Source organism: Mchenga conophoros, linkage group LG8 (genome assembly GCF_057382185.1).
Source record: "Mchenga conophoros isolate Kocher_MC1m ecotype Shallow Benthic linkage group LG8, M_conophoros_male_GT1.1, whole genome shotgun sequence".
Lineage (NCBI taxonomy): Eukaryota > Metazoa > Chordata > Actinopteri > Cichliformes > Cichlidae > Mchenga > Mchenga conophoros.
In genome coordinates this window covers 7,811,329-7,826,458 of record NC_140533.1, presented here as the reverse complement: position 1 = coordinate 7,826,458, position 15,130 = coordinate 7,811,329, and the positions used below count along the sequence as shown (strand labels likewise).

The 15,130-nt window shown below is 37.9% G+C and overlaps 1 protein-coding gene across 2 annotated transcripts in view; it reads right to left on the bottom strand.

The window, feature by feature from the left end:
* The window catches only part of slc39a11 (solute carrier family 39, member 11), a 169,203-nt gene that overhangs the window by 129,628 nt on the left and 24,445 nt on the right, over positions 1-15,130 (bottom strand). For both annotated transcript variants that reach the window (XM_085283799.1, XM_085283800.1), the window contains exon 4: positions 6,028-6,186. In XM_085283799.1, the coding sequence (XP_085139925.1) occupies positions 6,028-6,186 (159 nt within the window). The remainder of the gene's footprint in view (positions 1-6,027; positions 6,187-15,130) is intronic.

Genomic DNA, 15,130 nt, shown 5'->3' with positions numbered 1-15,130 from the left:
CCACTACTGTCACCATGGTGCCAGTCGTTGGAGGGGGGCTGAACTAGCAGTGCGAATATGTGATAAAATGAAAATGAAGGAGAGCTTCAGGGAGCTGAGGAGAAACTATGAAACTGGAGAATAAGAAATAAAAATGCCCATGAAGAATAAAATGACAAATGTAACGGTTTAAGAAAACAAAAGTCTGTGAAGGTTCTCAGTCATCCAGGTCATCGTAGTCAAAGGAGCTTGCAAAGAAAAGCATCTGGACTTCTTTAAGTTGCTTGAAGACGTTTCACCTCTCTCGGATGAGAGGTGAAACCTTCACAGACATATCTAAATCACAAACTATTTTGTGTGTGAATTGCAAACCTACATTAACAGACCTACTCTCTTACTGAGCACCACAAACAGGTGATACATACAACACGGACTTACTATGGGTTCTTGGATATACTGGCTTTTATGGAGCTCTTCACTTGTCTGCTGCGGCTGGAAAGAACACTTATGAAATCTAGACAGAGAAGCAAATCAGTGAGCTGGAAAACACTTAAGGGTCTGGCGGTAATTTACCTGTCACAAATATCATTTCACACACTGGATGTAGGAAACGTTTGGCTATCACATAGTATAAATGACACTAAAATATAAATTTGATACAAGGCAGTATCTTTGCCTCTCTCTTAGTCATCTTTTGAAGCCATTGACTACACAGCATATCAGAGGAGTCATGCTGAGTCATTGATCCTTGGGGGCTCTTTGCGTCGCTTTTAAATGACTGAAAATCTGATTGATTTCTACATTTTGTCAAAAGTCAAAAAGGTTGAACCACTTGTGGTTCTATGTATGCTGAGATCAACAGAAGACAAATGACTGCCAAGACATTCAAAGATCCTGCAGTCTGTCCATTTTACAGTAAGATTGAACAACAGGAACAGCAAGACAGATGGTCGAGCTAACTACTAGAAACTGCTAAAAAACATTGCTTTAAACACTTGCAGACTGAAACTCCAAACCTTTACTTGCTAAAGACATAACAGTCCAGGCATGCGGGGCAGTTTACACCAATACTCTTCACAATATTCAGTTTGACAGACTCAAAAACATGTTTTAGGGTACTGGACCACCACATGCTGCCAACTCAATGCCTCATCACTTAAGACTATCAAACACAATTAGCAAGGCAAAGAAGCAGTATGAACGCTCACTTGCACTATTCTAGGTTTGAACCTGCATGCTCTTTTCTCTGGCAGCTACAGTTTCTTCTCCATCATCCATCCTCTTTCACTTATTCTTATCAGGGTTACGTAGGGTTGGAGCCTTTCTCAGCTACAATAGGGTACAAGCCAGGTACATCCTGGGCAGGTTGCCAGTCTTATGAGGGTTAATGACATCTAATATGACACTACATACTGCTTCCCATCTGGGTGAAGGACACTCACAAAAGAGACTATTAATCTCAATAGTTTCAAATTCTAGTTTTAAAAAAGGATTCAATGAAAACATTCTTCCAAAAAATATTCCCTCATTTATTGAAAGGGAAAGTTGCTGTCAACTGTCCACCATCTAATCTAATGAGTGTAAAGGCCAGGGCATATGGGTTACATCATTTTCATACTCATCAAACCACTCGTTGACCCTTCATGCCCTGTGAATGGGATTCTGGAAAACAAGTCCCATCAGCATCAAGACGTTTCATCAAACGTTGATCACGGGTGATCACGCTGAAGAACTTTCCATTTGTTATCAGTGCCCCACCATCTAAGAGGACAAGTTAATCCAAAACAACCACTCAACCACTGCATTCATGATCCCCCAGATCTTACTGAAGGTTTCAACACTCAGGTTTTTTATTTAATCTGTTTTCCGATAGACCAGATTTGACAAAAAAACCTGAAGTTAAAAAAGAACAGGCAGCATCACAGCTGCTGTTCAACACCATCTTCCATTCCACTCAAATGTGAAATAACACTCACCGTGTCTGATTTTTGAATGCCCACCACCTAATTATCTAGCACTTTGCTTTAGCAAAAGGTTTTTTTTTTGTATTTATAGTTCTATGACTAACCATTTTCTATCTATTTTGGGTCCCTTGACGCTCATACTAACACTGGTAGGGACGCTGTGTATCCACCTGCTAATTTCCTGGATTTAATGATGTGAAATTAGGGACCACGTTTGTAGAGAAAACTCGCCCACAAATCGAGCACAGCAGGTCGTCTTACATGGTAATTAGGAAGTGTTAAATTAAGCTTAAGCTTTAACAAATCTCTGGGATTTGCATTTCCACAAGCAGGTTTGTAAAGTTGTCAAGAGTTTGATGAGCCCACCTCAGAACACATATATGTATCATAAGTCTTACAGCAGGAAATTGGACCAGATTATGAAAGTGTTCTTGGGAGAACACCAGGATGTATTTCATGTTGTTTCCAAGCGCATAAAAGAGTTGTCTAGTTGATAGCTATCTACAGTTTACAATGTACTCTGTGTGTTATGGTGTGTTGAGAATACAATAGATTAAAAAGTCTTTACAGCTCTGAACTCTTTTCACAAACATGTCCCTGCTGAAGCTCTGAGAAATGTTTTTGTTTGCCCATTGCTGTACTTGCTATCTCCTGCCCTATTACTAAGACTACCAGTGGAGTACAGGTATTAAACTGCTGCATGGGTGGCTTACGGAAAGGAAGGTCAGCAGCCCAATTAGCCCCTGCTGAAATGCGAAGAGGTGAAGTGATGGAGTGAAAGACAGGCAGTAAATTATAACATTAGGTGTTTCTTTTTTCTCTCTTCTCCCAAGCAGTAGATTGCTTTTTGTCCTGGTCTTACAGAAATGATTTTTTTTCCTCCAGGAGGAGAAACATTTATCTCATTTGATTTAGGATGGGAGCATTCACCACCGTTAAATGATCCTAAAATAAAAGGAGTTGCAGTAGCAGTAATGGGACAATGTGTCAGTCTGCACACAGCAGGTGAGGAGAACAGGAAGTCCAGTCATATCTGCCATTTAACTGCTCAATTTTCAAAGTAAAAACCCTTTTTATACTACCCTGTTATACTACTGTCCTGTCGTGACCATTTGCATTTTTTCTTTTTTTTGCACAAACAAGAAAATTAGAAAAACTGTTCTCTAATGTCCCTCATTTATTCTGCAGGCTGTATCTGAAAGATGGCTGACAATTGGCCACAATCCTCTCGTGAAGCCTGAGTGGTTTTGCATAAACTGGAGGGTGGATCTCCCTTTGAAAACGAAGAATAGTATTGGCCTTTCATTCACAAGGTATGCTATCTCTTAAGAACAAAAACCCATCAGGAAAACATACTGATGCCATAGATCAAGGGAGCTTTGGGTTGTTTTGCAGTAGACGTTTATACAATCCACCGTTTGACAGAATGAAGGTTTGAAGCCTTTTAAGGTGCTTCCACAGTGGCTTCCATTTTCCAACCCAGAGGCTATGTCTATCATTTATATACAGCCTATTACTCTTCCCTGATTTCTTAGTATTGAGACGGTCCCTAACTTCATTACCTTTCCCTCACATCAAGTTGCCAGGTTTTAATATCGGATTATGAGGTTCAAATATGCCACGCAACAACAGTCAAGCTTTATCCTGCACAATGACACAACTCTGCTGATAACTGAATGAAGGTTATGAAATCTGAACTTAACTGATGGTCTTAATATCAAACCCTAAAAATACAACCCTTGTGTGTTTTCTACATTTTCAAATGTGCATCGTAGATTTGATCAAAGACGCACAACCAAATCTTTGCTTTTCATCACCCTCGCTTTCACTGTTCGTCATCCTCACAGGGATATGTGTGTAACGCTGTGTTTATGCGAGTGCGTGTCATCTTATATGAGTGTGCATGACAGCGACGTTATGCACTCCTTCATATGTAATTCAAGTGATTGCTTCTGTCCTGGTGTGACTGCAGGAGCTTAAGGCAACAGCTGTTCTCTGCTGCTCTGACTGTTGTGGCCGCATCCCACATCTCCCCACTCCACTACTGTCACTCCACATTCCTGTGCTGGCGCATGTCTGAAGGCTCAGACCTGTTTTTTGTATCATTTGAGATTGCAAAAATCTGCATTAACAAGACATGGGCGTTTTTGGAAAGGGTTAAAGGATCGTTAATAAAAGTCCAGCTGTACAGATCAGCTTTGTTGTAATTTGTAGAGGTTTGCAGATCTCTGTCAATGTTTTACACATATTCATATTCTCTCTGTTTCTTTTAAAGAAAGATGAGAAATAGGCTGAGTTGACAAAGTAATAAATGACAAACCAGCTACAGAATTAAGCTTTCCATCATTATAAATCTGTTGGACTGAAGTTATTTACCTTTTCCTGTCCTAAACGTCGCACTCGTGTGAATCTAACTTATTCTGTGAATCTATTCTTCTTGGGACGAAGACTAAAAGAAGACTAAAGCATAAAGACAATAGCCAAGTGGATCAAGTCTGTTTCCAAATGTCTTGCTGACACTCATTCAAGCTGCAATCTGGGCAGTTATTAGGCTGGGTCAACACCTTTGCCATGTTTCTCGAGTTGTTCTCCAGCAGTTTTAAGCATGATGGGATCTGCCGCGGGTGGGGCCACTGCCATCTGGGGGAGTCGATCCAACGCGGGATAGTGCTTGCCAATGTTTAGGTGGGCTGTACATGTCAAAGCGATAATCACTTGAATGCCAGAACCCGAAGCTGTCAAGCAGAACACTGGCTTTTAACGAGATGATCAATATCATTCACTTCACAGGTCAGTGGTTTAATGTTGTGGCTGATTGGTGTGCATCTCTTCTTTATCTACCTCCTCTATCTATGCTCAGTGCACTCCCAGTATTGAAAGCTCCAAAAAATCCAATTCCTTTAATGACAACTTGACGCTAGCTCCAAAAATGATTTAAGCTCCCATTTTAAAATCACCCATTTCTATATTTACCCATTTAGAGTTTTATTAAGCCTAAAAGTGAGCTAAAAAGTTAGCTTAAAGTTTGTTTTGACTGAGGTGTCAGTCATTTATATACCATTGAAAGAAGTAGAAAAAAAGAGAAAAAATAAGCTTATAATTTGATTGTCTATGGAAAAAAGCATGCAAATAACATAGTCTGAAAGAAACTGTAATAGATGTCAGGGTAATGTCTCCATTAATGGAACCAGTTCCATGATATTGCTTTGATTTGTTTTTCATGGTTACGTTACCCAAGCTCTTTTCTTGGGTCTATCAGGCTTACAGGTGTGCTGGCCTTTGGCAAAAAAAAGTGTATCAATATGCAAACAGTGAAGTATTTCAAATGCCATCATCTACAAAAGTTCCCAAGCAGGCAACAAAGAACTTTATATTGATTAATCCTCCGAGATGCATTCTACTAGCTTTGGCCCAAACTCATTTTCTCTGTCATGTTTTCTATTCTTCAACCAGCAGTTGCTCTCAGCAGCAATTATGCTATTATCTAAACCACACAAAAGACTAGTGCAGGCAAAGTGGAACAAAACACAATCTTGGTCCTTTTAACAAGTATGTGTTGCCTCAGGTAACATTAGGCATTTCTGCAGACCTCTCAAAGGAATATGGGTGGCAAATCTGTGCCAAGATTCAACTTTTTCGTGAGTAGAAAGCTCTGTTCTCTGCTATTGTATCATAGAATATCTGTATGCATGTACTAAATTTCAATACTTTAATTATAAGAAAACTGCCATGCTACTCTATGCCCCTTGTAGAAATTTCATCTGTATTAACCTCACTGACCTAGTCCTCAAGGTTTCAAATTCAGATATGCCCTATCTAGGTTAAGTGGGTATTTCTGTTTATTTCTGCATGGAACTCAATTCTTCACATTCACACCACAGTATGTCCTCCATTTCTTCTTCTTTCCCTCATGAATTATCAATAGCTTGCTCCCGTGCGTGGTGATAAGTCTTTGAAAAGTGACCGTGAATACATATAAGCAGACATTAAGAATTGATCAGCACCTGCTACATTCACATCACCACAAGATTATTTTTTGTGCTCTCCAGGAAACATAGAATACTGTATGTGTCAGAGTTCCTACCAGGAAGGGCATGGCAAGGTCAGCGAAGTAAACAAACGCGGCCCCCAGTGTAAATCCTACAGCCACAGGCACGAAAGCAAATGAGCCGTACTTCCCAGAATCCTCCGCCATGTCGATGGCTGGGGCCAGCAGTGACCAATAGGAAGCAGCCAGCATTACCTGAAATACACAGAAAAAGAGGGCAAAGAGGAAATTTAAAAAAAGAAGAAGAATATGAAGCTTGGATTTTTGTGTACTTTTGGTTTCAGTCCAAAAATGCTGTCAGGTTAGAGGGAAAAGGATGGAGGATGCCCTATAGTGCTGTAAAGTCATGAGTCACCCCTCAATTCTTTATATTTTGTTAGGAAAATGGAAATGATGAAATGATAAACATATCCATCCATCCATCCATTCGCTTCCGCTTATCCTTTTCAGGGTCGCGGGGGGCGCTGGAGCCTATCCCAGCTGTCATAGGGCGAAAGGCGGGGTACACCCTGGACAGGTCGCCAGTCTGTCACAGGGCCAACACACAGGGACAGACAACCATTCGCACTCACATTCATTCACACATTCACACCTAGTGGCAATTTGGATTATCCAATTAACCTATCCCCACAAGCTGCATGTCTTTGGACATGATAAACATATACTACGTGGAAATCCATGGAAATAAATTATATAGGGCAATTCAATCCTTCAACACAGCCTGAACACTCCGAGGCAAGTTTTCTTGTCATTTCCTGAAGTAGTCTTCAGGAATAGTTCTCCAGGCTTCTTGAAGGACTTTCAAAGCTCTGTTGGATGCTGACTGTCTTTGGTCCCGTTCTCTGTCAAGATGATCCTACACTGCTTCACTAATGTTGAGGTCTGGACTTTTTTCTTAAGGTTTTTCACAGGAGTCAAACGTTATTGTAAGCTTTTTTTTTTTTAGTGGTCTTAAGCGATAGTTCTTCAGGTGTTCAGAAGTGCTTTCAAAGTTCTTTGGATTTTGGCTGCTTTTTCACTCATTTTCAGTCCAGTCCTTGCAACAGTAAATCCTTGCACTCAACTCAAGGGATGAACTAGTGTTGTGTATATTTGTAACTGACGATTTAGCAAATAACCAACTGTTAAATTGTTACAATATGTTAAACATAGGATGACAGGCAAAAAAAACTACTTATCAAAAACTCTGCATATTTAAGCAACAAATGTCCAAAAGGAAACGCAGTTGATCCATCTACTGTTCATTGAAGCCTTATCAGAAATGCTGTGAGTGGAAGGGTGACTTCCAAGAAGCATTCTTAAGAAAGAGAAATGGGGAGAAAAGACTGAGGTATGCCAAACATGATGACTGGGGTGAAAAATCGGTGGCAACAGGTGTTATGGAGTGATGACATTTTTGGTTCAAATCATTGTCAATATGTAATGGGTACAACAGTGAGTGTCTACAGGTATCTGTAAAACACAGTGAAGTTCTATCAGAGTTTGGAGCTGCATTTCAGACAGTGTTAAAATTGATCGGCATATCAACACAGAAGAGTACTCTCAGATTTTCATCACTCATACAACGCCAATACACCAACTGATAAAACCATACCTAGATAACATTTTTTTTTAGAAAAACACACATAATGGAACACTTTCAGTCATAGAGCGATGCCCCCAGAGCCACAACCTCAGCATTATTGAAGCAGTGTAAGATCATCTTGACAGAGAATGGCAAAAAAGGCAGCCAACATCCTTCAAGAAGTCTGGAGAGCTATTCCTGAATACTGCATAAAGAAATTAAAAGAAAGCTTGCCCAAGACAGTTCAGGCTATGCTAAATAAAGATGATGATGCCAAATATTGACTTTCAACTCACCAGAATTGTACAAATGCTCGTTTCCCACAACCTGTATCATGTTTGTATGTTTTTAATAAATCAATGCACCAATTTTCCATTTTAAAGAAATAATGGATGACAGGACTTTTGCACAGTACTGTAAAGCTGTCCGTGTAAGCCAATCAAGACATAAATTTAAACTTGGCAGATAGAAAGTTATAAAACAAAACTATCAATCAAAATTTTTCCATTAAAAATCTTCAATCCCAAGAGCTGTTTTATAAAATCCAAAACAGTGTGACCTATAGAAGCTATCATTTATTAATATCAGATTTATCTTATGGAGATTTTTTAGTTGGTTTCATTTTATTGCTTCTTTTCTGTCGCAGCATGGCAGATGAAACTCTGTTGGCAGCGACACTGATCTTTTCAAATTCTTTCAGGTCACCTGAATTGCCTATTTGAAGCATTTCTCTGATCATTCATAACATCAAGACACAACACTCCAGTCTGAAGATCTTCAGTAACAAATGGTGCATAATAATTAACAGTGAACATCAATGTTAACAGCACTTAAAACTGCAATTGAATTCTTTTGAAGTTCCCCAAGTTTTATTGGTGCATGTGTGGATATGTGTGCTGCCATTGTCACTGTGTGTAATTGTCCAGTATTCAGTACCTTAGTCTGTTTGTATAAGCTGTCAAAGTCCAGACAGAGAGAGCAGCACACAGCAGTGCAGCTTTTCAAGCTTAATGTGTGTGTACACAACACATATTCAGCTTCTATTGTGCATCACTGAAAAGTTGCCGAAGCACTTTTTTTTTGTCTTGGAGACCCCTGTTGAAGTTATGTAGAGGTGCTTATCAAGCATTGTCAGGTTTGTATAACAATGCCAAAGTTGACTAGAATCCTGGGAGATAAAAGGTTTTGTCTTATTTGTGTTGAACTATCCGAGCTTTGCAGCAATCAAGTGACTGAAAGTGACAAATGATCATCATTTCTTACTCATCAAAAAGATCCCATTCTATTTTCCATCTACACTATAACCTGTCTGACACACTCAAACACGTTATTTTATCCATTTGCCTAAATGTGATTTCTTGCCACTTTCAGATTGGCAGTCAAAAACTACCTGCACTTACTTTTAAAGCTTTCATGACAGAAATGCCATTTATTCTGAGTGCAGCAGCTTTCAAACTGAATACCCAGTCAGCAGCACCATGGAGAGGGAACAAAGTTATGAGGATATAAAAAGAAAGCTCAATTTAAAAGAATATAAATTGCATTTCTTTGTGCCCATGACAGTAAAAAATTATGTCTACGGTTTAAAAAGAAGCCAGAAAGAAACCTAGTGAGAAATTGAACCAAACTAAAAATCCAGTTGAACAATATGGCATTTAATGAAATTAAAGTTATTTCAGTGGTAATACAGTACAATACACTCATTACAAAAACAGCCAAAGAAACCCTTAAAAAAGAAGAAGAGCAGATCTACAGCATTCATTAATGCAATCAGGCCTTCTTTACATGATCTAACTGATCATTTCCAAACTCACACCATGTTTTTAGCCATGTTGGATCCTGATGATGTTTATCAAAGACCTCCATACTAATCCCAGCCCTAAGGGAAGGGTTAGAATCAGGATTTAACACCAGTGATGACTTAGACCTCAAAATGTTAAAAGGCAGCAACATTTCAGCAACTTTTTATTGTAATGTTAGAATTTTCTTTTAGTTACCCTATAAAATGCAAATGATTGGCTGACTTCTTGGTTGAAGAAGAATGACCAATTTGATACACTCACATGTATGACTGAAGTTTTTTCCTCTTCTTCTAACTGGAAAAACTTAATGAGAAGAAGGGTTTTGCCAGTGAAACTGATTACAGGGGCCACGGCACTGAACTTAATGGGGGCACTGGTTTTAAATGTGTATGATTATACCAGCAGCAGCCTGATTGCTGATTACAAAAGAAGCTCCCTTTCTCTGCTGTTCCACTTCAATTGCTTTCCAATTATAACTGGTAGTTTTAAGCAATCTGGTTGCTAAGCAAAAGCAACTGGTTCTAGTGATAACTCAAAAAGTAGGACCTTTTCGTTTGCTCCTCTGTTAACTTGGAAACTTCTTAGAGGCTTGGCTCATTTTGACAATTTGACCTCACACCTAGTTGCACCAGCAGCATAAGCCATAATCACACCAGACATTTTTCTTTTTTCATCTTCAACACTAGGTTTCATCACATTCAATTTCCATTCCCTGAGTAAAAATAATGCAATTTTGCAATCTGGAGAACATTATATAGTTTTGTGCCAATTAAATTAAGCCCAGTGAGCTATCTAAATATTACAGCAGCAATCCAAAGTCAAAGTGCAATGAGTAGAAACGCTTTTGCTGCACACAGATATCAAGCCTCAGGTGCACAATCTTTGCATTTGTTATGTGAATGAGAATTCAAGCACGGTCAACCAATTCCATTTCAAACTCTGTTCACCACTATTTATCTTACATCCACTGAAGCCTAACAAATAGTCCAATATTAGCTGTTTCGAAATGTATTAGTATCTGCATTTATAATGGGCGAAAAATTAAAATGTAAAAAGTAAAGAAAACATGGAAGAACTCTTCAACCATGTTGATGTTGTGTAGTTTGTCCACCAGAAGGCCCCCTACAAATTTCCAGAACATGTGTTTGAAACACACAAAAACACAACTAGCTGATCTGAGTTAGACAGCGTAAGTAAAAACTAAGTACTCATAACAAATGTTAGGGGACTATCTTTATATATAAGTTCTGAAAGAAAGAACTATCAGCTGATATCAGCATCAGTCTTAAAAATCCTATTGTGATTGGGCTCTAACAACCACTATATAATATATTAAATAGGTGGAAGTGACTTGAGAATAGTTTTGACAAAATGAAGAAAAAGGCAAGAAATCAAACTACGGACATGTACAATCAACTTATTTACAAACTTGTGCATAAGATGACTGGTGTTATAAAGAGAATTACTAACTATTATAAATTATTTCCACACTTAAAGTACAAACTACAGTTAGCTACACCTTAGTGGCAAAGAACTTGAATTAAAAACACACACATATATTTATAAATTCACATTTATCCATTTAACTCGCATTCATTTATTTTTTCACATTTAGACTATTTGTCATATCCTTACATTCTTTTGAGTGATGAGCTAAGTGGATAATAGTTATAGCTTATAGCTATTTTTAGCACAGAGACATGAAAGTTTTTACTCTGTTGATACCGAGTTTTATTTCAAGCTACATTTATAAATTCTACTTCTCAAACAAATAGTACTGATTAATGAAAGGGGTAAAATAATTAACAAAGAATATAATCAATGTAATCATTAACTGAGTTTGCTGTAATGTATCTAACTGATGCTCTAAAAACATGAATTTTCTTTGATTGTCATACTAAAAATCACTTCACGAGCTTCTCAACATAGCCACTTAAAAAGAACACACTGATTGTGAAATCGTGCATAATGGTGTTCATACTATTGTTCATGCAACTTTCATATTCAGTTGCTAAAAAAATGATTCAATACTGCTTTTAGTTTACAAAGTTTAGTTACAAAGATCATTGTTCCTTCTTTTGTTTACAGCAGAAGGTTATGGGATCCGTTGTTATTATGCTATTTATGTGTAGAGTGCACTACAGCAACTCTAGCCTAAAGGCCAATGGTATCACAAGTACTTCATTAAGTACTAAGATCTCAGTGGTTTGGGGTTTAATGTCAGGATCATTACTTTTCAGCATCACATAGTCCAAATCATGCAGGAGCTTATCGATTACTAACTACTTTTAGATGGGGTGAAGTTTTTTATCTACTGCCATCCTGCTGTATGATGTCTTTAACTGTTTAGGTGATTTCTTCAATCAATAAGTCTGACAGCAATCAGGCCTGGCTGTCAGTAGTGAAACTGATTTTTTTTTAACTGTACTTAGTTAATTCATGAGCTAATAAAGACAGACAATAATTTTTCACAAGTTCAGATAGCATTTTAAATCATCATTTAAAAATGGCTTTTTGTATCTACTCGAGTTATCTGTCTCTAATATTAAAATCTATTTGATGATCTGAAAGTGTGACAAATATGCCAGAAAGGGACAAAGTAAATTGTGTACACAAGGTAAAACAAGATTTGTACAATTCTAACACACTGGAAAAATATTTTTCAACATTTTTTTAAGTAGTCTTAAGGAATAGCTCTCCAGGCTTACTGAAGGTCGTTTCAAACCTCTTCTTGGGGTGTTAGCAGCCTTTGAATGTCTACTCAGTCAAGATGATCCCACTCTGCTTAAATAATGTTGAGGTTCATGCTCTGAGGTGACCAATCAATGGCTGATAATGTTCTATGCCATGTTTGCATGCAATGTTTTATGCCAAAAATGCTCTTGTGCATTTTTGCATACCTCAGCCTTCTTTCCTGGTTTGGGTCCCTTCTTAACAGCTACTCTTCCATTGATGCTGCTTTCACATATATATATATCTACTAGTTTTTAGGCCTGGCACTTCTTCTTTGGACCTCCACTTATCGAGTTCCTCAATTTTGTTCAAATGACACACTGAACACCATGCTGGGATATGATAAGTTTTTGGCTAATAGCACTTCTTGGAATCATCTTGTTGGAGCAAAAACAATGTGTTATGCTTGTCAAACTGTTTTATCTTTGATAAATGGAGACAAACTGTGTTTTTTCTTTGCTAAGTTTCCAGTTCTGTGTAACACTGGTTCATCCTTGAGTTTGGTGCCTTTTTATGACTCATGACTCATAGGTCAGAGTTAAGTGGCTTAATAAACAAACAAAAAGAAACAATCCTCTGAAAATGGCAGCCAATGTACAAAGAAAAAGGACCTTAAGAAAGCCTGGAGAACTATTGCTCAAGACCACTTTGTTCAAGGGAGAATTGTGAAAAGACTACAACGCTCTGGCCGTAGCTCAGGAGGTAGAGCAAGTTATAAGTTCTCTACTAATCGGAAGGTTGGCTGTAAAAAAGTGCATGTATGAATGAGCCTGAATGGGTAAGTTGTACACAGAGCTTCAAATCCTCAGACAGCGTGGAAAAGTGCTATGTAAGAACCAGTCCATTTACTATTACTTAAAAATCAAGATGATGTTATTTTTACTTTCTCTTGGTTTCCCTTTTTACCTTGTTTTAAAGAAACTGAGTGAACTGTATGTTAAGCCCACTTTCACCTTCACTCCCTCAGGCCTTAATAATGTTACACAACACATCTATGTAACACACAGCAATCACTTTCCAGAAGTATTTGGACTGACATTCATGGTCTCCAGAGAATGTTTCATAATGGTTTTGGTGACTCGTAGTCTGCTTGTTCTGGACCCTAATGTCTTTATCTCCAGGTGCAATTTTGACAATATGTCAAAAAAGCATATCAAATGTTTAAACTGATAAAATGTACCATTTAAAGAAAAAGATCATTTTGAATTTGATGACAGCAACACATCTAAAAAAAAGTGTAGCATCCGCCTTTCTTTTAACAACAGTCTAGAAATCTCTGGGAACTGCGGAGACCAGTTGCTGGACTTTCAGGAGAACAATGTTTCCTATTCTTGTCTGATAGGATTCAGCTACTCAACAGGCCTCAGTTCTCCTTGTTATGTTTTTCATTTTTTGATCTTTGTTTGGTAAATGGACTGATTCTTATATAGGTATTTTATATTCTGCTTAACCACTCAAATTTCTTTATACAACATGCCTCACACAAATTCATGCAAACACTTTTTTCTACGCATAAGTACTTTCTATCTAATATCCACATACATTCACACTGCGAGGAGGTCAGAATCTTGCCCAAACTCTTTTAATTAGCAGTGGTATGGTGTTTGACCCTGTCTTGTTGAAATATGCAAGGTCTTCCCTGAAAAGGATGTCTGGATGGCAGCTTATGTTGCTATAACACTTATACATACCTTTCATTATTGTTGGTGACTTTCCAGATGTGTAAGCTGCCAAATCTATAAGCAGTAATGCCCTCCCATACCATAACAGATGGAGACTTTTGAACTGAGCATGGAACCATTAAGAAATAACAGCAGTGCAAATGATTGTAAATCCAGTAAAATGATCAATGTAGCCATTCTTCCATGCATAGAAGCAACGAAGCACAATGTCCAGGCATCCATGAAAAAGAGAATTTAAAAAGCTTTGATCTTAGGTTAATGTTTATCCTGAAGTCTTAGTTGTCATAAGAGTGAATCTTTTTTAAAGTGTTAAAATATTTACAGTCTGGAATACAATTAGTATACAGGCTGTAGTGTAAGATATAGCCTACTAATTTCTGTCTATATTTATATTGCAGGTTGAACTTTAATATACACTGAATGGAAGAAAAAATAGGTGGAAAGAATAAATGCTTTACACAGCACCAGAATGAATGTTGATTTGCCCGAATCTTGAAGGGCTATAATACCTTGCAAAAGAGAGCATTAATAACTTTTTCTTCCATTTAACCAATGACAAACAAAAAAGGAGACAACACAAAGTAGCTTAATCTGTGCTCTCATCATTAAGGTCTATTTTATAGACACAATAGGGGCTTGACTCTCTTTATAATATGTGGATGCACCATAATCAATTCTGCAATCAGTGATTACAGTTTACCCTGCTGAGATGGGCTGAGTCATGTTCGCAGTGAACATAAATTTTAGAAAGTAACAATGAATATCAGAATGATTTGGGATACAATGTCCTGACAAGTACTGTGAGAGTTGCTCTGTAGCATGGACTGAAAAAATGTAACGTTATTGGTAAGTCTATCTAAGCCTCTAGTCACACATACCTAGAGACCACTTGGTTAATATGACAACCACCTGCCACTTGGAAAAAAAGAAAAAGAAAAGAGGTGTATTCCCCTACACATTTTTGGTGACTGGTTACTTGAGGTTGATGCTGATAGCTCAGTTTGCTTGGGAAAAATGTGTATTCCTTGACTGGTTGGCCAGTGTTTTCTCGAGGTTGCTAGCAGTCGCACTGTATACACTGTATACCTCTGGAAAGAGCTATATCCTGCTCAGAAAACTTCCATGCAGTTGCTTTGGTTACTAGCAGATTTCAAAAGTCGACCATAGTCTGCATGGAAAATTTATGGAATAATCTCCAAGCAGTAGTGACACTGAAAAGTGCAATGGAAACTGGAAATGGAGCTCATTCACATCATCAAAGTAAGTACTTTCCACTTGTCATCCCACAATCTGGCAAAACATAAATCCAGTGACGTATTCTTCTGAATCCCAGTTTCTAAAATAAAAAAATTGTTTTG